Here is a 27,077-nt window from a genome sequence, read left to right as displayed (position 1 = left end):
AGATTGTAGCAACATGAATGAGTAGTTAACAAAGAAATAGTAAATTGTTGCTGGCTCCAACAAAGCATGCACTAATCGGCTTCTACAGCCAGGACCTGACTTTAGATTTACTTTTATGTTTCACTTGTAAGCTAATAGTCGATGGGTGACATTTATACACAAAAGGACAACCATTTTGAAGATAAGGGCATTATAAACATTGACAAAGTACACCTTAGTATGAGACTTCAGGAGGACATACACCTGTAAAATCAACAAACATATGGGAGATGCACTTTATCATGGGTAACTGAGAATTAATGTATTGCAAATGCAATATAGTCTGAAATTAAAATTTAAGAGTAGAGATGCAAGAACAAACTGGGGGTGGCAGGGTGGGCATATGTCAACAAATGTGACAGTGTAGTTTATTAAATACATAATTGTTTAAACATGACACACGGAACACAAAAGTAACCAAGTCACGCTAAACCTTTAGAAATAATGGGTTAAGGCTCAGGTGGAGTATTTTAGACAATTCTAGGCACAACGCTTTAAGGTAATATTCTCTCCAGGGTCTTGTCAAACATGGCTTATCAGGAATAAAACACTTCATAAATAGTGAGCAACACAAACTACCAGAAGGGTTCAGCAGGTTGAGCTTCATCTGTGGAGGCAGAGGGATGGTTGATGTTTAGGCCAAAACTCTGGATCAGGGCCGATAAGGTAGAGAGGATCGCCAGCATAAAAGAGGTGAGAGAGAGGGGTGGGGCAGGTAGCAGGCAGCAAGTTTACTGAAAATGGAAGACATTTCAGATGGAACACCTCACCGTGAAACGATTGAGGCAATGGAGACGGAGAAACCGAGAGAAAGGAATGGCATTCAGCCAAGATAATAGTTAGGAGGAGGTGTCAATGTAGTTGGGGGGGGGGGGGGGGGGTGGAAATCTGTTGCAAAGTGGATAAAATTGACGGGTTCCAAACAAGTGCAGGAAACAGCACCAATGCAGTCACTGATGTAGCAGAGATAGAATTGGAGAGCTATGCCATTGTGGATTTGGACCATGGACTAGATAAGCAACAAAAAGACAGGCATACTAGGGGCCCACGAGCACACAACTGATTTGTAGAAAGTGGGAGGAATCAACAAAGAAGTGATTTAGAGCAAGAATAAGGTCTGTCAGGCGAATTACAGCACTTTGTGGCAGGGAGCTAATGAAGGACAGAGGTATAAAAAAAGTCTGGTCATCCATGGTGAAGATGAGGCTGTGGGGAACAGGGAAGTGGAAGGGCATACTGGTTTTAAATTACAAACTGGTGCAGGGCATGCAAGGTGGCCCAGATTTAGGTGGGAAGAGACTGAACAAAAAAAGACAGGATAGAGGTGAGGTACGAGGAGATTGTTTCTGCCTGCTCTTACCTGACAGAACCTATGGGTCCATCAGGACAACCCTTTTTTGTGGCTCTTGGGGTGCTGCAGAATGCATGGGAGAGGAGGGGGAAGATGTGACTCATGCTGCAATCCCATTGCAACGGGTAGAAATGTATCTCCAGCAGTTGTTTTTTTTCTAGCTGACAGCAGTCTCTTGTTCTTCATAAAAAGTAACATTGTACGGCTTATGGAGACACAAGCAACTGCAAATGAACTCCATGGGGTAGAGAAGGCTAAGAGAGGATGCTCTACAAAAGGTAGTAGAAATTATGAAGGACTTCGATAAAAAATATTTTTCCTTTGCAATGCGCATTGTGTGATCACAGATTAAATGAAAAATTGGCAATAAAGTTAAGAGCACAAATAGTTTTAGAGGATCATTATGACCTCAAAAACACAGAGTGTTTGAATGATGAAAAAGAGTGATGGAATTGAATTTCATTGATATTTTTTAAATAGGGCAAATACAGACAACTCACTTGCAGAGTTTAATGGTGACAGGGTTAGAATATCAGGCTCAATTGTTCATCTTTTTCAAAAATCTAGCACGGAACAATGGCCTAACTGGCCTCTTTTGTACTGCGAGATGCCATTATTCAAGTGAATTTCTTTGTTTGATCATAACAACAGAGAACCCCATTCCACACTGTGGGTGATGTAACAGGAGGGAGTCTAACAGCACCGATGATTTGATCTACAAATTGTCAGACTGGGTTATGTTCTGTGTAGAAGCAAAGCAAAATATAGGGACAAGGAACTGCATATGCTGGAATATTGATTAAAACACAAAGGGCTAGAGTAACCCAGCAGGTCAGGAAACATCTCTAAAGGACATGGATAGGTGATGTTTTGGGTCAGGATTTATAGTTTACCTACTAATCATCTACTAATCTACTAATTAATTAACTGCAACTTTCCTTCCAAGACTTGGCATTACACATAAATGACTGATTATTTTGTGCAAAGTCCACATTTTTCAGAAAGGTGCACTATCTGAATACTTACACTGCCCCCCTGGTACATATTTTACTCCTGCCCACCAATTGAAAATCATTGTGCCATGGTGGTAAACATGAAGAAATGTGACCTGATTGTGCTTTTTCCTCAGAATGAAAAATACCTGCCAAAAGGAAACAAGATGGAATTAGCAGACTGAAGCAAAGTGAAAAAGGAAAATATATCAAGATTTACATGGGCTGCATGAAAATAGTTCCATAAGAAATAGCAGACTGCATCTACTTCAGTGATCAAGCCTATAGCCCTTTGTCTTTTGTGGACAACAATGAATAAGATTGGAAAAGCTCGGCAAGAGAATTTTTATTTTTTATTTTTATGTATTGTTACATTTCTAGTCCATTGAAACAAAATTCTATATTCATGTGTATACCAGCATGGTTTAGTTCAGTAATTATGTAGGTCATTACATTTGATTCACACTATTCATCGCTAATCATATCTAATATAGCAGACTTATCTATTACTGAACAGTGCCACTAAGAATATTAATCTGGTTCTAAGTACAAAGTCTCTGATATTATACCTATCGTTATTCAAAACCTATTTTTGAAGCCATGAAAATCATACTTCTCACTGGGAGATTAAATTTCTGATAAAATTGCATTCAGTCTCATCTTGTACAGGACTCCATGGAGATGAATGTCAAAAGCATTTAGCAGCACAGTAACTGAAAATTATGCTAGGAATGCTCATTAACTTGTATGGATAAGCTGATGGGGAATAAAGATGAATAACAGGATACTTAACTAGACTATGAAAACAGGATCATTAAGTTTGCGGACGACACGACTGTGGTGGGACTGATAAACAACAACGACGAGTCTGCCTACAGGGATGAAGTCCAAAAACTGACTGTCTGGTGTACCAAAAACAACCTGGTACTCAATCCATCAAAGACAAAAGAGCTGGTCGTTGACTTCAGGAGGAAGAGGAGAGAGGAACCTGCTCCCTTATACAGCAAAGGAGACATGGTGGAGAGAGTCACTGGCTTTAAGTTCCTGGGAATAAACATCTCCCAGGACCTCAAATGGCAAATGAACACCGTCACTCTCGTGAAGAAGTCACATCAGCGGCTGTAATTCCTGAGGTCTCTGCGGAGAACAAACGTCTCACAGCCGCTGCTGTTGTCCTTCTACCGATGCGCCGTGGAGAGTATCCTCTCCTATGGAATCCTGGTGTGGTTTGCTAGCTGTACTGTGGCTGAGAGGAGGGCGTTGCAGGGAATTATAAAAACTGCGCAGAACATTACAAACGCCCAACTGCCCTCCTTGGATGACATATATAGGGCCCGATGCTTGCGCCGGGCCACAAATATCAAGCAGGACACATCCCACCCTGCCAACCACCTTTTTACTCTGCTACCCTCTGGGAGGCGATTCAGGACTCTGAAGGCTCTTCAGACTAAAAAACTAAGTAGACTAAAAAATAGTTTCTACCCATGTGCGATAAAAGAGCTAAATTCCAACAGAGAATGCTGGGGAAGCAAAATGTAATTCCAAGAAATACCGCCAAATTCTTTTAAAATACCTATTTATTTTTTACTAATAAGTGTACATATGTGTTAATGGTTGTCGTGTTTGTATTTTTTTTTTAACTGGAGGAGATGTAATGGAATTTCGTTGCACAGAATTGTGCAATGACAATAAACGTATTCATTCATTCATTCAAAATTATTGCACAATCTTATACAATTTTAGACTAACACAAATTGGGAGATGCTGAGATTTTTAAAGCTCCACATATAATGCCACTAAGGGCTACAAGTAGCAAGTTACCAATTTGTTCTCCTACCCACTAGCCAAGACTCATATTTCAGATACTATTAATTAATAGCTGGTTGATTTGAAACAATGTTCTAAAACCAGGATACTAACCCTGCTCATTAATCTAATTGCAAACTGGCAAATATCCAAGCTACTACAATATACATGGTACACGATGCTCATATCGAGTTTGATTGTTTCTTTTTTATTTCAACCAAAGTTAGAAATACAGCTGGTTTGATTCTGTCATAACAACATGTTATACACCACCCATCCATCAGACCATTTGCAAAGATAATCTGTTAAAATGTAACATACTGTACAGTCTTTAGTATTTTAAGATTGCAGAAATAAAAATAAACTTCAAGCTACTCACCAAGACCTTAATTATTGATAATATTCCAGTTCCTAATCTTTTCCAAATTAACACAATTGAATTGAATTGAATTGAATTGAATTGAATTGAATTGAATCCTTTATTTGTCATTCAGACCTTTCGGTCTGAACGAAATGTCGTTGCCTGCAGCCATACATGTAATAATAACAAAACACAATAAACACAAATTAACATCCACCACAGTGAGTTCACCAAACACCTCCTCACTGTGATGGAGGCAAAAGTCTTAGAGTTACTGTCTCTTCCCTCCTCTTCTCCCTCTGCGCCGAGGCGATACCCCACCGGGCGATGGCGGCCCGGGGGGTGGTCGAAGCTGCCCGCAGCTGTTGCAACGGGTGCTCCGGAAAACAGGCACCAGCCTGTGACCTGCGAGCTCCCGACATTGTCCTCCACCGGCCCGCGGCCGAGCCCAGGATCCAGGTCGCCGCCGCCTCAGCCGCCGTAGCACCGTCTCCGCTCCGCACCGGGCCGCCCACAAGGCAGCGTCTCAGCCCTGCACCGGGCTGCTCACACAGGAGCGCCTTCCAGCCGGTAGCCGGTCCGCCCACAAGGCAGCGTCTCAGCCCCGCACCGGGCTGCTCACACAGGAGCACCTTCCAGCCGGTAGCCGTGCCGGCCGCACAGGAGTGTCTCAGCTCCGCACCGTCCGCCCTCACCGGAGCGCCGAGTCGTGCCACTGCCCGGACGTCGCCACAGCTCGAAGACGGCCAGCCTCGCGTTGGTGAGTCCTGGCTGGCTCTACCTCCGGACCCTCGAGGTCGGTCTCAGGTTGGAGGCCGCCAGCTCCGCCATTAGGCCTCAGCGCAGACGGGGGAAGAGAAGGGGGATACGACAAAAAGTCGCATTCCCCCGAAGGGAGAGACAGAAAGCTCTGTTTCACCCTCCCCCCACACACATAACACCACCTAATAACCAAAAAAATTACTAAACTAGACAAAAAAAACCGACATAAAAAGTAAAAACAGACAGACTGCAGGCGAACCGCAGCTGTATCACAGCGCCGCCACAATTGTCTTTGCAATGAGAGTTTCTATCTCATGAGATTTCTAATGGCAGAACCACTTGCATAATCATTCATCTTAGAAGCAAATTCAGCAACTGCACCTAAATGCTCATCCCTCACTTCAGGTCAAGTGGAGAGAAAAGCCTCATTCCTCTGGCATCTCATCATTTCCTTCAGCAACATCTCAAAGCAGTCATGTAATTGAGTGATTATCAAATAGGCCTGCCATTACACCAAATATCCACAATTCTGGAACTGAGGGAAGAATATAGACTAGGCTCAAGAGAATTTCTGCTGTTTCTTCAATAGTGATAAAGGACCCATTAATAATCAGTCCATCAAGGAAATAGACAGAAATGGTGCATTAGCCTATATTAATGCATTTAACTTCTGGAATTTTCGGACTTTCAGGCAACAATTTACCTAAATAGATCAAAGTCAAATGTTATTTTGTACTGGTTAGTATTGATAGGTAAATAATTAAGTCCTTTTTCTGTCATTGCATTGACACGGGGCAGGAATCTTATTCTAGAAATGTATTGCAATTGTTCTAATGAACTACACTCAAACTATCATCATGTACACTAGTTTGTACTTGTGGTTTTAATTTCACTATTATAACAATCTTGCAGTCACTAATCAGTTAGAATTATGGGAGGGAATTTTCAAGAAAATAGTTAACCTCCAAATAAGTAAAATGTCAACATAATTGAACCTACATTAAAAAAAAAAGGTATTCACTTACAGTGTCCATCAGTTCAATTACTTTGGAGAAGAAAAACCACCAGCAGACATTTGCCATCTGTAAAGAGAGATAAAAATCTGCAAAATCAAAATTTAGAAACAAAATGATAAACAGGTCCATTGCCATTGGAGGAAAAGGTTAATACCGATTCCAACAACATTCAATGAATTCTGCTTAAAAGGTCAATTTATATTTTATGATGAAAACTGACCCATTACATTTATCAAATGGAAGGGTCACAGCCTACAATGTCGTCCATCCATTTCCCATCAGATGCTGCCTGACCAGCTGAGGTCTGGTGGAGGTTTCCCCATCAGATGCTGCCTGACCAGCTGAGCTCTGGTGGAGGTGGGGGTGGGGGTTTCCCCATCAGATGCTGCCTGACCCAGCTGCGTTCTGGTGGAGGTGGAGGTTTCCCCATCAGATGCTGCCTGACCAGCTGAGCTCTGGTGGAGGTGGAGGTTTCCCCATCAGATGCTGCCTGACCAGCTGAGCTCTGGTGGAGGTGGGGGTGGGGGTTTCCCCATCAGATGCTGCCTGACCAGCTGAGCTCTGGTGGAGGTGGGGGTTTTTTTTTGCTCCAGATTCATCTGAAATCTGGGCAGCACAGTGGCTCAGAGATAGGTTTGCTGCCTCACAGCACCAGAGACCCGGGTTCAATTCTGGCTATGGATGCCGTCTGTACAGAATTTGTATGTTTCCCCCTGTGACCACGTGGGGTTTCTCCGGGTGCGCTGGTTTCCTCCCACACTCCCAATACGTTTAGGCTTGTAGCTTAATTGGCTTCTGTAAAATTGTCCATAGTGTGTAGGATAGTGTTAGTGTATGGGGTGATCGCTGGTCTGCACGTACACCGTGGGCCGAAGCGTCTGTTTCTGCGCTGTATCTCTTTGGGTGTGGGGGGGGGGGGGGGGTAGAAAGCCAGAAGAGAAGGGGGCAGGCCAAAGCCTGGCAAGTGATTAACCTCCCCCCCCCACCACTCAACTGAATCCACCTATCACTGAAGAAGGGTTTCGGCCCATAAAACTTTGCCTATTTCCTTCACTCCATAGATGCTGCTGCGCCCGCTGAGTTTCTCCATCTTTTTTGTGTACCTTCCACCTATCACTTGCCAGGCTTTGTCCCGCCCTTCGTATCCTCCCGCTTTGTTTCCCCCCCCCCCCCCCCCCCTCCCCCAACCACAATCAGTCTGAAGGGTCCTGACCTGAAATGTCTCACAATGTGGAGAAATAAAAGATGGCCAAGTTTTGTGAGTCAGAAAGGAATTTGCTAAATTAGAATGGAGGGATGAGGTTTCAAACTGTTGGATGTATTTAAAAAAGGCTGAAAGTTGAAACAACTGTGGCCTTCACCATGGGTGTCAGAAGGAAAATTCAAAGGAAACTTTGACAAAATAAAATTTAACAGCTGAACTAGCGATGCCTGTTCTTGATAAGGAAAATCACATATATTTTGAACCAAGCAACTATATGCATACATAGTGCTCTATATATTTCACGTCATGGAATAAAACAACAACGATCTAAAACAAGGTTTGTTTTATTTACTGTTAACAAAACCTGCTTTCAGTAAGAAACCAGTGACATGCAAAAAAAAGAGCAAGCACGTCTGGTCACAAATGCAAATGTTATATACAGCCAATAACAGTCTTATTTTGTACAAGTATCCTACAAGAGATCCTAATCGGTATAGTTTACAATTAGAAGTATCATCACCGTGACTTTTGCTCCCATTTACTTTGCCGCCCATTTCAAACTCTAAAACTTGGCAGCAATTACTTTTGATCAGTAATGAATGAAATTAACTAAGAGATATCAAATCAGAATTGCACCAAGTATTCCCATGGCTATACGATGGAGTAACAAGTGAACAGGTGTGCATATTTTATAATGGTTCCTTATTCCATAAATCAAACAAAATTTAAGGACAACATTATTACAAGAGGCATTCTTCTTACCCGTAATCCATGTTCACTGTTGCTGTAATCCACAGGTTCGCAAAGATAGCTGTAGTTTGCATGAATTGATGTCACGAGGAACTAGAATGCATTTTTTTTCATGTTAACAAGATGCATGAACACAACTAGACTCAGCAAGAAATGAAATAGAATCAAATGACGTGGTGTATGTCAGGAGGTGTGGTTCCAATCAGACAAAACTACACAAGAGAATGTCACCCCTGATCTCTACTAATTATAACAGGCGTTGCAAGTAACTTCATATACATAAATACTGATGGCCTGTAATTTCTGGCTACTTTTGTTTCCGTTTAGAAAATTGTCTTAATCTGTTCCATTAAACACATTTTACATTCATACTTTCAATCTAGGTGTCAGTGGTAATGTTAAAATTGGCAAGCACATGGGAAAATCATTGCCTGCATATAGCTCAGAGTTGAAAGCACAAGAGTTTGATTTAGCTCTCAGGGCTAACGGAATCAAGGGATATGGGAAAAAGCAGGAACGGGGTACTGATTTTGGATGATCAGCAAAGATCATATTGAATGGCGGCAGTGCTGGCTCGAAGGGCCGAATGGCCTACTCCTGCACCTATTTTCTATGTCTAAATTATCCTTCTCCATAGTCTCCGACTCCAAATCCTGGACTCACCACCAAACTGTACCATGGGTGTCTTTACGACAAGACTATACTCATTCAAGTTGCTCATCTACTCCTTCATAAAGACAATAAATACTGGTCCAGTCAGGTAATACATCCCATTTAACATATCATAAGATTACAGTAATTTTCTCACTTATGGAAAACCTCAACAATATCAAGAAGCTATGGTTGGTGTTATTTCAAAAATATTTTTCTCAGTTTTGTGTACAAGTCTAGAGGCGGCACAGTGGCGCAGCAGTAGAGTTGCTGCCTCACAGTGCCAGAGTGCCAGAGACCCGGTTCGATCCTGATTATGGGTGCTGTATTTGCACGTTCTCCCTGTGACCACATGAGTTTGTACGTTCTCTCTGTGACAGCATGGGTTTTCTCCAGGAGCTCTGATTTCTTCTCACACTCCAAAGACCTACAGGTTTGTAGGTTAATTGGCTTGGGTAGAATTGTAAATTGTCCCTGATACGTATGCAGGATAGTGCTAGTGTATGAGGTGATTGCTGGTCGGCATGCTCGGTGGGATTAAGGGCCTGTTTCCGCGCTGTATCTCTAATGTATAAAGTCTAAAGTAAATGTGGATAAGCAAACAGTATATTTATTTTTCCTGACAGCTACTCTCATTGACCAGTTTTAAAGGCAAATCTTTGCTGTGGACACTAATTTTATGCAATGGGCATAATAACATTATTATTCCTTCTATTAATATAGGTATGTTGCAAAGCCTACCTGAAGATCGCTGAAAATCTGTCCCAGCCCGTGTGCGCGATTTTGGCGCCGTTTAGAGGGGGGGCGGGTTTAAAACGCGATTTCCCCTAGGCTGTTCAAATCGAGGTTTGCAGCCTAGTTAATTATTAACGAAAAATCGCTGGAAGATTCCGTAGCTGGAGCTATTTTTAGTTTTAAGGGATTTCTTTACTTGTTATAGTAGGTTAAAAATTAACCTCTAAACCCGAGACCGCCGACAACGGGTCGGATCTCATACAGGGGAAAACGGAAGGTAGGCTGTTTATTTTTACGTTAAAAAGGGCTTCTTAAGATCCCTTTATACAAAGTTTAATGTTGCGAGTAGCTAATTTGGGCCCCATTATATCCCGCAGTATTTTTCTGGGCATTTGAGGGCACAAATCTACCGCAATGTGAACGTTCTAAACCAGCGCGTTCACAGGATCCCACTAGAAAGCTGATTTAAATGGACTTTAATTTACAGCAATTGAACACTAAATTCCTTCCATTTGGCCTATAAATTAATGTAAATGAGATTTAAAAATCATGTTTTATTGTGAATTATTTGTGAATATTATTTGGACACTTAGGCTATTTAAAAATGTTAATCATTTATTAAGAAATGGATAGATGTTTAGATCTAGTAATTGAAGTTTGAAATTAGCTACAATTGGGTAACTAACTAATTATATGCTTTAATTTCAGGTCATCCAAGTAAGATTATTTTATATTTGTTTCAGAATGCTTCAATCTATGATAACTGAAAATTTCATTCAGTTCTCTTAATTTTTAAGAAAGTTATGGCCTTTTGACTGTCCACGATCACAGCTTTTTTGTTATGTCCATAGAAAATCAATAGGGAACAAGATGTTAATTTCCGAGTATGAAAATGGCCATAACTTTTTAAATACTTGAGATATGAAAGTGAATTGGGTGTCAAATTAAACTTCTTTTTATGCTTTATCTGATGGGATAAATTGCAGACTTGATTTTTTAAATCTCAAAATTTTGTAACATTGCTAATTAATATGAAGCCCAATGTCCAGAGATAAAGGATAATTGGTCAGCCTGGCTGCCAACAGAACAATTTAAAATCAATAGATCCAAGCAAGCACATGACTCAAATAAAAAGCAAAATATTCACAATTACAGTTCATAATAAACAATACATACCTCCCAGAAAATGTAAGCTGAAATCCCGACAAGGGCAAAATTGTAAACAATAAGTATATATTTCAGATTGAATGGTTCTCGGCTCAGCATGTACTTCGGTCCATATTTGCAGAATAGAAGGTAAATAATGAAGGTCACCAAAACGGGAATGGGCGAATAAACCAGGAACCAGGGTTCTGTCCTCTTGTCTAAAATAGAACACATTTTTTAAAGAGACAATTAGAATAAAAATATTTCAATTCACAAATATACAAATCTTGAAACTATTTCCCTCTCAAAGAGGAATACCAATTTTGATAATGTTGGGGAAGTGCGGAGAGATTTGCCTCCAAGAGGAAAGCAGCAGCCGTCAAGTTGGTGGCACTTTGACTGGCTCTGCTACACAGCAAGAAAGACAGAATCAAAACCAGCATTAATGAAAGTTAATTCAAGAGTCAGGGATATAGGCAGCCAAGGACATAAAGTGCTTGAGTAACGCAACACGTCAGGATAACATTGATTGGCGAAGTTTTGGGTCAGGACGCTTCTTCAGACTGATCCCGACCCAAAATGGAGCCTAACCATGTTCTCCAGAGAAGAAGTGCCTCAACCTGAAACATCACCCATTCCTTCTCTCCAGAGATGCTACCTGACTCACTGAGTTACTCCACCACTTTGCATCCTTTTTTGTAAACTAACATCTGCATTTCCTTGTAAGACAGATAGACAGCCATTTCTGTGACTGAGAGAGACTCCACGATGGCATGTTGCTAGGGTTAAGAGGTCTGAGCAGGTACAACATTCTCTGAAAGAGGAAGGTGAGTAACCAGCTGTCTCCATTGCTACTAACGGAATAGACAAGAAGAGAAGTGCGGCTCTACAAAGGGTATTTAGTTAGGTAGAAATTTGTAAAACAGGACTAGGTGGATTGTAATCTCGGGATTCTTCTAGAGTCATAGTGATAGAGTTGAAACAGGCCCTTCAGCCAACTAGCGATGTGGGGGGGGGGGGGGGGGGGGGGGGGGGTGCCATAACACCCAGAATGACATGACCCAGAGGCTGACTTGTATGTGCAAAATAAAACATGCCAGTCCAGTGGGAAGAGTACATAGAGACAGGAAGAAATTTTGAACTCAGCAACTACAGTGCCCTCCAGAATGTTTGGGACAAAGACCCATCATTTATTTATTTGCCTCTGTACTCCACAATTTGAGATTTGTAATAGAAAAAAAAAAATCACATGTGGTTAAAGTGCACATTGTCAGATTTTATTAAAGGGTATTTTTATATATTTTGGTTTGAGATCCTAAACTAATACATCTCATTGGTATTCACCAGGGAGAAGGATGTGAAGACTAAGGAGTTCAGGGATGAGTGGACTGATTTCCAGAAACACATCTGTCTTAGGAAGGAGGAAGTGCTGGAAATATTGGAGTAAATTAAGGAGGATAAATCCACAGGATCAGATGGGCTCTATCCCAGGATGCTAAGGAAAGCGAGAGGGAACATTACAGCATTCTGATGGATATTTGTTTTACATCTTTGACAGCCACAGGCAAGATATCAAAAGACTAAAGGATCATTAATGCTGTCCCATGGGCAGTTTGGAAGAGCCTGGAAACCACAGGCTGGTGAGCCTTACATCAGTTATAGGGAAGTTGCTGGGTACAATTTTGAGGCAAACATCCATGTTTGCTGAGAAAGACAAAGCACATGTGAAACTCAGTGTGAATTTGTGCAGGGGAGGTAATGTGTCACAAATCCGATAGAATCTTTTTTTGAGGAAGTAACTAAAGGAAATTGATTTCTTTGGTACATACCCAAAACATTGAGTAGCAGTTATGCCAAAAGGCTATGCAATTTAGTTTTTCATGTACATTGTCATCATCATCATCATCGTTGAAAACATTAGCGACACAGTGGTGCTGGTTTCCAACGGGAACGGTGACGGACGCACCACACATCTCTGTCCTCCAGTTCCTGCGGACTTCCGACGCTGGAAGTACAGGATTTTGGCGTGTGTGCTTTATCATCATTCCTTACAATGTTATGTACGACAGTGATCACAACTTCCACTGAAGTGTGGATGGCCGTTGGCTCGCTAGAAGCTCATCCGCTCTTTGACAGGTCTTGTTTTTGGTCCTGTTGGGTGTCCACAGCCTCCTCCTCACCTGGCAAACCAGGTGGGGGAGACGGCTTAGTCGCCGACTATCCGACCATGGAGCAGGTAGCACGGGATTACATGGTACCCGTGGTGGGGGGAACTCCCCCCGACCTGACATTTAGAGGACCAAGCATTTAGCTTCATTCTACTTAATGTCCTTCGAGAGCAGCAAATAGAATCCCAGAAATGTACAGCACAGAAAGAGGCTCAATGCAACCCACCATCCCCCTGCTGATTGTGATCTTTATATACGCAAATCCCATTTGCCCATATCCCCCTTCCTCATCCCTATTCAAGTATCTGTCAAGTATTTCAGCAGTTTTCCGTTATGAATATTAATGGCCATTCTTAGAGTCTTAGAGTGATACAGTGTGGAAACAGACCCTTCGGCCCAACTCGCCCACATCGGCCAACAATGTCCCAGCTACACTAGCCCCCCCTTGCCTGTGCTTGGTCCATATCCCTACAAACCTGTCCTATTCATGTACTGTCTAATTGTTTCTTAAACGATGGGATAATCCCAGCCTCAACTACTTCCTTGTTCCATACACCTTTTGTGTGAAAATGTTACACCTCGGATTCCTGTTAAATCTTTTTCCCTTCACCTTGAACCCATGTCCTCTGGTCCTCAATTCCCCCACTCTGGGCAAAAGACTGTGCATCTACCCGATCTATTCCTCTCATGATTTTGTACACCTACATAAGATATCCCCTCATCCTCCTGCGCTCCATGGAATAGAGACCCAGCCTACTCAACATCTCCCTATCGCTCACACCCTCTAGTCCTGGCAACATCCTCATAAATCTTTTCTGAACCCTTACGAGCTTGACAATATCTTTCCTATAACATGGTGCCCAGAACTGAACACAATATTCTAAATGCGTTCTCACCAACGTCTTATACAACTGCAACATGACCTCCCAACTTCTATACCCAATACTCTGACTGATGAAGGCCAAAGTTCCAAAAGCCTTTGTGACCACCTTATCTACCTGCAACGTGACCTTCAAGAAACTATGCACCTGTACTCCTAGATCCCTCTGCTCTACAACACTACCCAGAGGTCTACCATCTACTGTGTAGGTCCTGCCCTTGTTTGACGTCCCACAATGCAACACCGCACACTTTTCTGCATTATTTCCCATCAACCATTCCTCCGCCCACCTGGCCAATCGATCCAGATCCTGCTGCAATCTTTCACAACCATCTTCACTATCTGCAAAACCACTAACTTTTGTATCATCAGCAAACTTGCTAATCTTGCCCAGTATGTTCTCATCCAAATCATTGATGTAGATGACAAACAGTAATGGGCCCAGCACCAAACCCCGAGACACACCACTAGTCACAGGCCTCCAGTCTGAGAAGCAACCTTCCACCATCACCCTCTGCTTCCATCCATGGAGCGAATTTGCTATCCATTCAGCTATCTCTCCTTGGATCCCATGCGAACTAACTTTCCAGAGCAGCCTTCCATGAGACACCTTGTCGAACGCCATACTGAAGTTCATGTACACAACATCCACAGCTCTGCCCTCATCAAACTTTTTGGTCACGTCTTCAAAATAATCAATCAGATTTGTGAGATACGACCTCCCATGTACAAAACCAAACTAACTAACCCTAAACTAACTTGCCCATCCAAGTGCCTGTATAACCTATCCCTCAGAATACTCTCCAGTAACTTACCAACTACAGATGTTAAGCTCACCGGCCTATAGTTCCCAGCATTTTCCCTGTAGCCCTTCTTGAAAAGAAGCACAGCATTTGCCACCCTCCAGTCTTCTCGTAAATTTCAACCAGGGCTCTCGTAATTTCCTCTCTAGTTTCCTGCAATGTCCTTGGATATATGATCAGGCCCTGGACCATTCTTCTGAACCATTCAATGGAGCAAAAATAATTCAGCCCCATCCACTAAGAGAGTGGAGAAATTGCTGATGCCAAGAAAACTGTAAACTGTAAAATCGATAACGCACTTTTATCATATAATTCTGTAAATCATACCAGCATATACCTGTTAAAAATGGGAACGTTGGGTTCAAGGTCACACTGTGCTGTTTAACTTACCTCCATTTTCTACAGCCCAGTCATAAAAATCTCTTATCTTCTCCCAGGTGGAAGCCATGGAAATCTCAAGTGCCTTAATCAAAAGTTCTGAAACAGATTAACATATGACACTGAAAGTGAATTTAAAGTCAAATCTTGAACATTTTTCCTCTTTAGTTTCTAATAATTGTTTGCAGAAGTCAACAAAAATAAAATGTCACACACACTGGAGGCCATAAAGGAAACAGGAGATAGCTCGGGCAGATAATATTAAGGAACTATTAAGGGAAATCCAAAAATATGTACTTTTTGGGAAACAGGATAACTAGAGAGTGAAACCAAAGTGGTCATCTATGTGTCGACCAGCAGAAGTTGAGCAAGGCCCTCAATGAGGGCAGCTCCTGTTGTCCTTGGAATTGGACTTGAGGGCTGGGGAACTTGGAACAGTTAATGGGGATGTCTTAAAAACAATCGTATTACGGTCGAGGAGAGTATGAAGGTAGATAAATCTCCCGAGCCTGATCAGATATATCCAAAGACACTGTAGGAAGCTAAGTAAGAAATTGCACGATCCGTGGCTGTGATATACAAATCATTGTTAGATACAAGCGAGGTGCTGGAAGACTAGAGGGTATGAGTTGTGCCTCTTGTTAAGAAGGGTTGCAAGCAAAATCTTGGGACCCATAGATCAGTGAGTCTAACATCTGTGGTAGGCAAGTGACTGGAGAGGATTCTGAGGGATAAGAAATGCATGTATTTGGGTAGATATGGGCTGATTAGCAATAGTGAGCATGGTTTTGTACGTGGAGATAGTGTCATACAAATCAGTTTGTTTTTTAAAGTAAACAAAAGGGGTGACAAGGGAAAAGCCATAGACATTGTCTATATGGACTTCTCAAGTCATTTGAAAGGTTCCACGTGGTAGGCTGCTCTGGAAGGTTAGATTGCATGGGATCCAGGGAAAGTTACCCTACTAGATAAAGAAGGTAGACAAAAGTGCTGGAGAAACTCAGCTGGTGCGGCAGCATCTATGGAGTGAAGGAAATAGACAACGTTTCAGGCCGAAACCCTGCTTCAGACTGAAGAAGGGTTTTGGCCCGAAACGTTGCCTATTTCCTTCGCTCCATAGATGCTGCCGCACCCGCTGAGTTTCTCCAGCACTTTTGTCTACCTTCAATTTTCCAGCATCTGCAGTTCTTTCTTAAACAATTGCTAGATAAAGAATTGACTTCATGGAAGAAAGCAGAGGACGATGGTGGAAGATTGTTTTTCCAGATTGGATGCTCATGGTTAGTGGTGCACCTCAGGGTTCAGTGCTGGGCCCAATGTTGTTTGTGGTTTATATCAACGATTTGTTTGAGAATGTACAAGGGACCATTAGTGAGTTTGCAAATCGGACCAAAGTAGGTGGTATCGCAGATAGTGAACATGGTTATCAAAAATTACAGTAGGATCATGATCAGCTGGGCAAGTGGTTTGAGGAATGGTGAATAGAATTTAATGCAGATAAATGCAAAGTCTTGCATTTTGGGAAGTCAAACCAGACATGACCTTCACAGTGAATGGGGGGGGGGGGCCTGTGGAATGTTAGAGGATCTAAAAGATTAGTTTAGTTTATTGTCACATTGATGAGGCCACATTTGGAGTTTTGTATTGAATTTTGATCACCCTGCTACGGGACATATGGTGTAAAGATGGAAAGAGTGCAGAGAAGATTTGCAAGGAAGTTGCCAGGACATAGAAACATATAAAATAGGTGCAGGTGTAGGCCATTCGGCCCTTCGAGCCTGCACCGCCATTCAATATGATCATGGCTGATCATCCAACTCAGTATCCTGTACCTGCCTTCTCTCCATACCCCCTGATCCCTTTAGCCACAAGGGCCACATCTAACTCCCTCTTAAATATAGCCAATGAACTGGCCTCAACTACCTTCTGTGGCAGAGAGTTCCAGAGACTCACCAATCTTTAGGGCTTTAGGGCTTAAGTGGCGGCACGGCTCTGGCTGCAGCGGCTCTCCGGCAGTCCTGTTTGTTTTGTGTTTTTTGTGTTGTTTATTTTCGTTTTGATTAGTCTAGTTTTGGTTTTTAGTTTCTGTTTTGGGGGGGGGGGGTTGAAACGGGGCTTGCTGTCTCTCCCTGCGGGGGAATGCGACTTTTTTGTCGTATTCCCCTTCTCTGCCTCCGTCTGCGCTGAGGCCTAATGGCGGAGCTGGCGACCTCGAGGCTCAGGAGGCAGAGCCCGCCAGGACTCGCACTGGGCTCGCTCCCGTGACGACGGCCCGGCTCGGGGCTGGAACAGGGCTTCCGTGAGGGACTGTGACGCTCCCGTGAGGACGGCCGGCCCGAGGAAGGAACGGTGCTCCCGTCGGAGTGGCCGAGCTCGGGGAGGTACGGCGTTCCCAGCCCGAGGGAGGAGCGGCGCCCAGTCGGGGCAGCCCAGCCCGAGGGAGGAGCGGCGCCCAGTCGGGGCGGCCCAGCCCGAGGGAGAAGCGGTGCCCAGTCTGGGCGGCCCAGCCCGAGGGAGAAGCGGCGCCCAGTCGGGGTGGCCCAGCCTGAGGGAGAAGCAGTGCCCATGTCGGGGCGGCCTGGCGCGAGGCTGAGACGGTAACGGCACTCGCGTGAGGGCGATCCGGCTCGGGGCTGGAACGGTGCTCCGGCGGCGGTGGCCTGAGTCCGGGGTTCGGCCGCGGGCCAGCGGCTGCGTCAGCAGGACTGGTGGGCGGCAGCTTCGACCACCCCGGGCCGCAGTGTTTGAGCCGCGGGACAGTTGTAACATCGCCCGGGGGGTATCGCCTCAGCGCAGAGGGAGAAGAGGAGAGAAGAGACTGGAGACCAAAGACTTTTGCCTCCATCACAGTGAGGAGATGTTGGGTGGACTCACTGTGGTGGATGTTAATATGTGTTTATTGTTGTTTTTTATTGTATTGTATTGTATGTATGACTGCTTAAATTTCGTTCAGACTTCAGTGTGAATGACAATAAAGGCTATCTAATCTAATCTAATCTAATAGGGAGAGGTTGGGCAGGCTAGGATTTTATTCCTTGGAGCGTAGGAGGCTGAAGGGTGATCTTATAGAGGTGTATAAATTCACAAGGAGGAATAAATGGGGGTTTTTTTTTTTAAGTTCTTTTTTTTAACCCAGGGCAATGGAATCAAGTACCAGAGGGCATGAGGACATAATTTGACATTTTATTACGATATTGCTCAGCTTCTTGACAGCTTTACTCAGTCAAACAGACAAAGTTGGAAAAAAATGAAAAGCCTGTGGCCGGAGCAGCATGTTTAACGCTCAACACCTTTAGAAAGGTGATGAGGAGGAATTTCTTTAGTCAGAGGGTGATGAATCTGTGGAATTCATTACCACAGAAGGCTGTGGAGGGCAAGTCAATGGATATTTTTAAGGCAGAGATTATCAGATTCTTGATAAGTACCGGTCGGTGTCAAGGGTTATGGGAGAAAGTTGAGGGGAAAGAAAGATCAGCCATGATTGAATGGCAGAGTAGACTTGATGGGCCGAATGACCTAATTCTGCTGTTAAAACGTATGAACTTTGTGGTGGTTGGTTATCACCCACAGTTCATGAATAAATAAGTTTTGGATATTGCAAAGCTTCAAGTTGCTTTAAATTTTTGATTATGATAAGATAAGCATTTTCAGAGACTGAAAAATGTTATTTGTTCAGAAGTTGAAAAAAAAAATTGAAACCACTTATCTTCTTGCCCATGCAAGCCTGAAACAATTGGTTTGGTAAAAACATTCTTTGCATAGCATTCATGGCACAGAAACAAGTCATTCAGTTCAGCATGCCCATGCTGGCACTTTATCTCCATGCAAGCCTCCTCTTGCTTTACCTCAGCTAAATCTCTTTAGCATAACTCTTTAATTACAACAGTGCGATCTGCGTATCCATCTGCTTCCTAAATGCATCCATATTCTATTCACTTCAATCACTCGCCATGTTAACGAATTCCACACTTGCAACATTTTTTTGAGAAATACATTTCTTCTGAATTCTCTATTAGAACTCTTGTGGACATCTTACATTGGTGACCAGTGCTGGGTCACCTCTCGATCGCCTTTTCTCAAGAGAAGAAACCCAGTCTGTTCATCATTTTGAAAGGGACATATTCTTACTTCTCTGATATCATGCCTGTCTATCTTCTCTGCATCTTCTTCAGTGCTTCAACACCTTTTTTTAATATAAAGACAGAGACACAGGAGACTGCCAATGCTGGAATTAGGAGCAAAGAAATGAACTACTGAATGAAAACCATTCGAGCAGCATTCACATATTCTGTTGTGCTGCAGCAAGTAAGAATTTCATTGTCCCGTCCGAGACATACGACAATAAAACACTCTTGATTCTTGTTGACAGGTAGTGGGAATGGGAAGGAATTGTCAATGTTTTCGGTTGAGGCCCTGCATCAGGTCGGATTCAAGGTTGCTCTGCAAAATGTTGATAAAGCCCCTGTCCCACTTAGGAGACCTAAACAGCAACCTCTGGTGACCTTGCCCACCACCCAAGGTTTCCATGAGGTCACCGGAGGTTTTGGTCACTCTCCCTAATGGTCGAAAGTGGTTTCCGCGTGGTCGAGGCTTCATCTAGGTTGCTGCTATTTTTTCATCATAGTTAAAACCGGCCTCGACTAAAAATAGGTTGCCGTTTTAAAAATCGATAATTTTTTAGTCGCAGGTCTAGTCGAAGCTGGTTTTCTTTCATAGTCGAGGAAGGTTTTCAACATGTGCGTGGGAGGTGGTAGGAGGTTGCAGGTCACCTCGACCTTGATTTTCTTTTGGGTGGCGGGCAAGGTCACCAGAGGTTGCTGTTTAGGTCTCCTAAGTGGGACGGGGGCTCTCCTATTCTCACCAGCCTAATGCTTCTTGCCCCATTAAATTCCTCCCGATACCTCAATTTTTAAGTATAAAACACAGCAAGAATAATTACATGCAGTAGCATTCAACACAGATTCTGAAGAACTGTTCACATTTTAAAGCAGTGGCCTAATATATCTTAGTGTCAAGCTTGCTTTTCCACCCTTCTACAAATGGAGTCACAGGAATTCAACAGCAGTATAGACATCGACAGGATGGCTGAATGCATACGAACTACATCAACTTCTGCTGGGATGTTGTTGTGCCAGTAAGAACTGTTTGTTGCTTTCCCAACAAGCATGACCTGAAAAGGAGCTTGAAGCAGGCAAAAGGGGACTGTAAAAGGAAGCTGGAGAGGAAACTGCAGCACGACAGCATCAAAGAGGTGTGGAGAGGAATGAAGACCATCACTGGCTTCAAGGAGAAGAGAAGCCAGCCATCAGGAGATGTGGACAAGACCAATGAGTTTAACCTGTTCTATAACAGGTTTGATCTGGTATCCCCTCCCACCTCTGCAGGTGCAGCCTCTCCCCCACCATCACCTCCACGAGGCAGCCCCCCCAAAACCACATCTGCAGCACCTCCTATGCCGGCATCTCCTCAACTGTTCTTCACGGCGGACGAGGTGAGAGCTGAGCTGAGGAGGTTGCACCCTGGTAAAGCAGCTGGCCCTGATGGTGTGACTGAAAGACTGTGCGGCTCAGGTGACTGAAAGACTGTGCGGCTCAGCTGGCGGAGCCTCTCCAGACCATTTTCAACCCGAGTCTCCAGTCGGGGAGGGTACCAGGTCTGTGGAAAACATCATGTCTTGTGCCGGTTCCCAAAGCAGGGCGGCCGACCAAAATCGACTACAGACCGGTGGCCCTTACATCTCATATCATGAAGACTATGGAGCAGCTACTTATTCGTCTCCTGAGACCCCAGTCTAGCACGCACTCGGCCCACTACAGTTTGCGTACCATGAGAACATTGGTGTGGATGATGCAGTCCTCTACATGCTGCACCGGATTTACTCCTTTTTGGACGAACCGGGTGGCTACGTGAGGATTATGTTCTTCGACTTTTCAAGTGCGTTCAACACCATCCAACCCCTGATTTTGAAAGCCAAGCTTGAGAAGATAGGGGTGGATTCCACCTTTATCTCCTGGATATACAACTACTTGACGGGTCGACCACAGTTTGTTAAGCTGGGGGACTGTGTTTCCGGGACAGTGGTGTGCAATGTTGGAGCCCCACAGGGAACGGTTTTGGCCCTGTTCCTCTTCACCCTGTATACTGCAGACTTCAAATATAAGTCTGACACATGCCACACACAGAAATATTCAGATGACACAGCGATTGTGGCATGTGTAAGGAACGGACATGAGGAGGAATACGGGGACTTGACCAGTGCTTTCTGTGTCTGGAGTAAAGAGAACTGTCTCATCCTGAATACAACCAAGACCAAAGAGATGGTTGTTAACTTTGGCAAGTCCATGCTCCCCCTTCAGCCGGTTAACACTGCAGTGGTGGACATTGCGGTGGTGCAGACGTATAAATATCTGGGAGTGCACCTCGATAACAAACTGGACTGGTCAGTGAACACCGATGCCCTCTACAAAAAAGGACAGAGCAGACTCTTTATCCTCAGAAGGCTCAGATCCTTCAATGTGCGCAATGACTTGCTCTATCTATTTTACTATACTGTGGTTGCAAGTGTCATTTTCTACGCTGTTGTATGCCGGGGCAACAACATCAGTGCTAAGAATAGCAAGAAGTTGGACAAGCTGGTAAAACGAGCTAGCTCAGTGCTGGGGTGGGGGGGGAGGGAGAGTGGACTCTGTGGTGGATGTGCTCGAGAGGCGTATGAGGAGCAAGTTGCAGGCCATCCTCGACAACTCCGGGCACCCCCTCCATGAAATTCTGGGGATGTATGAGGATGCTTTGCACTTTATAGTTATTTATTGGGACTTTTTAAGTATTTATTGCTTTCAAGTATTGTCCATATTGAATTTTATGTGTTTTTTGTCTACTTTCGTTCTGAATGTGTGGGTTTGTTGGTTGTTGGCTTCTGGACATCTGAATTTCCCCGAGGGGATCAATAAAGTATTTATTATTATTATTATTAATTTAGCAGATGTACAACTTATTGTGTACTTGTGCTCTGAGATCCTTTAACTACTTTACACACTAAGACTCACTCTTCCAAGTAGTAATTTTTTTCTACCAAAATACATTACCTTATATTTAGCCATTTTCAAATCCAATTCCCAGTCACTTGCCCACCGTACAGGTTTTACTAATGTCCTCCTCTACCTTGCAGGAGTTCAATAATTCACATTTTGTCCTGGATCTCCCTTTGTCGACTTCCATACTGTTGCAATAATCTATCCATGAGAGGGGCGAAATATGTTTGAGACCAACAGAAAAATGAAACCAATCCTCCTCCTTTGCCTTTCTCCAAGTTTTGACATGCTTTTCATTAACTTGTGCTCATGAACAGAAACATCTTTTTGAGTACACATGTTAGGAATCGCATTATATTTTGTAGATAAGCCCATTGCATGAAATGCATCAATTGCTATTGAAACTATTTAAAACATCTCACAACTGCTTACATTAAACCTAGACACTGAATACGAGTCCTTTCTAAATTTGCATGACTGCAATACAGTGGTACAAAACATTTTTGTTGCACATAATGGCTAATTCAACCGTCAGAATCAAAATCAATGGGTATATAACAAAGAGGATCCACAATGGTTAATTCCACAAATTTAGCTCCTTCAAGTACCAGGCTCATAAAAGCAGCATAAACAATAGTGCTTTCATTGAACGCATTATGCAATTCATTTAGATTGGGCATGCTCGGGATCATAAATCGCTATAGCTTGCATTGCAGTATGCTGGAGGAAATTGCAAAGAGATCATGAGGCATACTTAAAGCAATAAAAGATAAATAAACAAATAAATAGGTATAATTTGTAGAGCTATAGAGTTAAGGTGATAAAGGCTGGAAGTTAAATGCTCTGACTGCTTTACATTTTGAAGAACAAGCAAAAAGGAAAAGGAGAGTCAGCTTTGTTAGTGGAGCATGACAGCAGTATAATAGTGAGAAATAACCTTGGCTTAGACGATGTTGAATCGGTTTGGTTGGAGAGGTTGGAGATATCAAATAGAAAGAGAAAGGTGAAGTTAGCCCAAAGTGAGGTGATGCAAGGCGAGGATCAAAACAAAAAGTATGAGATTGGGCAAAAAAGTATGAGATTGGGCAAAAAAGTGGATGGAGTGAAGTGTGATGATCTACCAGAGCATATCCCAGAAACTCTACTGCTGTATTGTTGATATTCATTTATTGTCATCATGCAAACCAAGATGTGGTGAAAAACATGTTGCATTACCTCCAAATATGGCTCTACCCAAGCAGTCTAAAACTGTGCTCTAGATAGACACAAAAAGCTGGAGTAACTCAGGCAGCATCGTTGGAGAGAAGGAATGGGTGACGTTTCGGATCAAGACCCTTCTTCAGACTGAAAGTCACGGGAAAGAGAAATGAGAGATATAGTATAATGAATGAAAAATATGCAAAAACGTAATGATGAAAGTAAAGGAAACAGGCCATTGTTAGCTGTTGTTGGGTGAAAAGGAGAATATGGTGGAACTTGGGTAGGGGAGGGATGGAGTGAGAGGGAATGCCTGAGTTTCTTGAAGTTAGAGATATCAATATTCATACCAAGGGCTGTTACTGATGTCTCACAAAGCATTACATAGATGCTGCAACATTTCTTGGTTCATTCTTAACTCTCTTTTCTTTTGCTTTTATTCATGATAAAAGTGAAGGCCAAATGTACTCAAATCTGTTTTTCACAGAAGAATGGATTTATCCAGACTTAAACTATTTTATGACATTAACAATAGATCTTTAAAAAAAAAATTGCTATTAACTTTATTTACATGGAGGACGAAGGATGAAATAAGTGGGAGGTGATAGAGAATGCTTTTGTACATTTTGGAATCTGATGTGTAGGAGGTGGATTTCAAGGAATGGAGATTTGCAGAAGGATCACTTAATTGTGCCAAAAGAAATGTAGAACATTTCTTTCGTATCACTTGTAATGCAGAAGCACCACATGGATTTAGGGTGATCAATAGCTTTGGTCAGCTTCTATAAGAAGAACCTGACAAATCACTTGAGAAAAGTGCAGAGTAGTGCGCCACTGACATGATGTTGAAACTTCCAACTAGAGCTCCGAAGTTGAAAACTCATGTTAGATACATTTAGACTACAAAAAGTAGTAAACACTGCCCAGTCCATCATCGGCTCTGACCTTCCTTCCATCGAGGGGATTTATCGAAATCGCTGCCTCAAAAAGGATGGCAGTATCATCAAAGACCCACACCATCCTGGCCACACACTCATCTCCCTGCTACCTTCAGGTAGAAGGTACAGGAGCCTGAAGACTGCAACAACCAGGTTCAGGAACAGCTACTTCCCCACAGCCATCAGGCTATTAAACCTGGCTCGGCCAAAACTCTGAACATTAATAACCCATTATTTGTTATTTGCACTTTATCAGTTTATTTATTCATGTGTTTGTAGTAAATGCCTATTATGCTCTGTGTGCTGAAGCAAAGCAAGAATTTCATTGTCCTATCAGGGACACATGACAATAAACTTGAACTTTCTCAATATTCCATGGTGTAGAGTGTAGACAATGCATATCAAGAGTTGAACAGCAAATCCATACCACAAAATACATGGAATGCTTCATGCACCAGCATCTAAACTTTTTTGGAAAGCAGAACGTTCACACCAAGCAATATAAAATTAACAGCAAAGTCAGAGTTTTGTTAGTTTACTTTGGAGATACATCACGGAAACAGGACCTTCGGCCTACTGAGTCTACGTCAACCAACGATCCCCATACACCGTACACTAACGCTATCCTACACACTAGGGACAACTTACAATATTTACCAAAGCCAATTAACCTACAAACCTACATGTCTTTTGAATGTGGGAGGACAGCGGAGTACCCGGAGAAAGCCCTCGCGGACACGTGAACCATGTACAAACTCCATACAGGCTCCATATATACAGTCTAAATATCTCTTAAACATTGCAATTATCTGTAGTTTCACCATCTCCTCTGGCCACGTGTTCTAGCTATCAACTACTGTGTAAAAAAAGAATTTCCCCTCAAATCCATTTAAAAACTCCTTCCTCTCGCCTTAATTCATGCCCACATTTTTTATACATTCGCCAGGGCAAAAAAAAAAAGATGCCCATCGACCCTATCTGAGCCTCTTGTAAAGTTATATACCTTTCAGATCACCCCATAGCTTCCTTTGCTCCAGGAGAAACAAGCCCAGCCTATTTCATCTGTCCCCATAACCAACATCCTTCAATCCTGGTGACATCCAGGTGAATATCCTCTGCACTCTCTCCAGTGCAACTCCATCCACCCTTTATGCAGTGACCCCAAAACTGAACACCATACTCCAAGTATGATCTAACCAGTCCCCGGTAAAGTTGGAACATAACCCCATAACTTTTATTTTCTATGCTCCAACCTATTCCTTCTTCACCACCCCACCAACCTGTGTTGCTAGTTTCAGGGAATTATAGACTTAAACCCAAAGGCCTTCAGTTTATGAACATTCCTTGGGACTCAACCATTTGCAATACATGTCCTACCCCATTATGCTATGCATAATGCACCAATTCACACTTGTCAGGATTAAATTCTGCCGGATTTTCCATCTCATCCATATCATGCCGTAGCCTCTGGCAACCTTTGTTACCATTCCCTGCATATCCATATGCCCACCCAAACGTATGTTAAATACCACTATCGTATCTGCCTCAAACCACTATCTCCTGTAGTGCATTCCAGGCACTCATCATCCTCTTTCTAATAAAAACTGCCTTGCATATCGCTTTTAAATGTTGCCCCTCTCACCTTAAAGCTTTGTTCTCCAGTATTTGATATTTCCATCTGGGGAAAAAATGTTTGGGCTTTCTACTCTGTCTATGCCTCTCATAATTTTATATGCGTCTTTAAGATTTGCCTGAAATTTCCAATGTTTCAGAGAAAACAATCCAAGTTCGTCCAACGGCTCCCTTTAGCTAATACTCCCTTATCCAGGCCTCATTCTGGTAAAACACCTCAATAGTTTAGTTTAGTTTAGAGATACAGATAGATAGATATATATAATTTAATTGCCACACAACCAAGGTCGGTGGAATTTGGGTTGCCAGCAGCGGTACAGTAATAAAGAACACAACCACAATAAAAAAGTTACACAAACATCCACCACAGCATTCATCACTGTGGTGGAAGGCACAGAGCTTGGCCAGTCCTCCTCCATTTCCCCCCGTGGTCGGGACCTCCACCCTCCACAGCCGTTGCTGCGGGCGTCCAGGTGGTAAGGGACAAAGTCAAAGTCAAGGTGAGTCCAGGATCGGCTCTTCCCAACCAGAGACCGCGGCTTCAGGCTGGTGTAGGCCGCAGGCCGGCGGTCAAAGTTTTAAAGTACCGGCCGTGCCGCAGCCGGAAGCACCGCAGTCTGCAGGGCCGGCGGTCGAAGCTCCCCTCCAGGGGAGGTGATAAGTCCATGCCGCACCCGCGGTAGAAGACGCCGCGGGCCGGCGGTGGAAGCTTCTTCTTCCCCCCGGGTCCTCCACGAGGGATCCCGGGCTGTAGACGCCGCACCAGCTGGAGCTGTGCAGACTGCGGCTTCAGGCTGCCAGCTGCCGCGGGCCAGCGTAACGGAGCGCTCCCCTCCAGCGAGGTCTCACCTGCTCCGCGCCGAGAGTCCATGCTGTGCCCGCCGCTGAAGCTCCGGGCGCGTCTCCGGGAAAGTCCGCGCCGATCCTTGCTGTTAGGCCACGGGGGGGGCGACCTGAAAAAAGTCGCCTCTCCATGTAAGAGGCGGCCAAAACGGTTTCCCCCTCACCCCCCCACACCACCCCCCACACATAACACACAAAGAAACATTAAAAACAGACTTTTAAACATACTAAAAAAATTTAAAAAGTTGAAAAAAAACGGACACGCTGCCGACAGGCTGCTGCCAGTGCAGCGCCCCCTACTCGATACAGTGCAGAAACAGGCCCTTTGGCCCACTGAGTCCGTGCCGACCAGTAATCCCTGCACACATTAAGACTCTCCAACACACATGTCCAA

The 27,077-nt window shown here is 43.5% G+C and overlaps 1 protein-coding gene across 2 annotated transcripts in view; it reads right to left on the bottom strand.

Annotated features, from left to right (window-relative positions):
* Nucleotides 1–27,077, bottom strand: part of LOC116977873 (elongation of very long chain fatty acids protein 4-like) — a 47,978-nt gene that overhangs the window by 7,746 nt on the left and 13,155 nt on the right. Inside the window, exons 1-6 of one of the 2 annotated variants that reach the window (XM_033028728.1) lie at nucleotides 23,289–23,385; nucleotides 15,055–15,141; nucleotides 10,844–11,031; nucleotides 8,294–8,374; nucleotides 6,337–6,393; nucleotides 2,417–2,531 (exon numbers count right to left, since the gene is read on the bottom strand). In XM_033028728.1, coding sequence (XP_032884619.1) covers nucleotides 2,417–2,531; nucleotides 6,337–6,393; nucleotides 8,294–8,374; nucleotides 10,844–11,031; nucleotides 15,055–15,112 — 499 coding nt within the window. In that variant the 5' untranslated portion in view covers nucleotides 15,113–15,141; nucleotides 23,289–23,385. Of the gene's footprint in view, nucleotides 1–2,416; nucleotides 2,532–6,336; nucleotides 6,394–8,293; nucleotides 8,375–10,843; nucleotides 11,032–15,054; nucleotides 15,142–23,288; nucleotides 23,386–27,077 lie in introns of those variants that run through there. The other variant, XM_033028727.1, reaches the window with a different exon arrangement.

This window comes from Amblyraja radiata, chromosome 10 (assembly GCF_010909765.2).
Source record: "Amblyraja radiata isolate CabotCenter1 chromosome 10, sAmbRad1.1.pri, whole genome shotgun sequence".
Taxonomy (NCBI): Eukaryota; Metazoa; Chordata; class Chondrichthyes; order Rajiformes; family Rajidae; genus Amblyraja; species Amblyraja radiata.
This window is presented reverse-complemented; position numbering and strand designations above follow the sequence as displayed.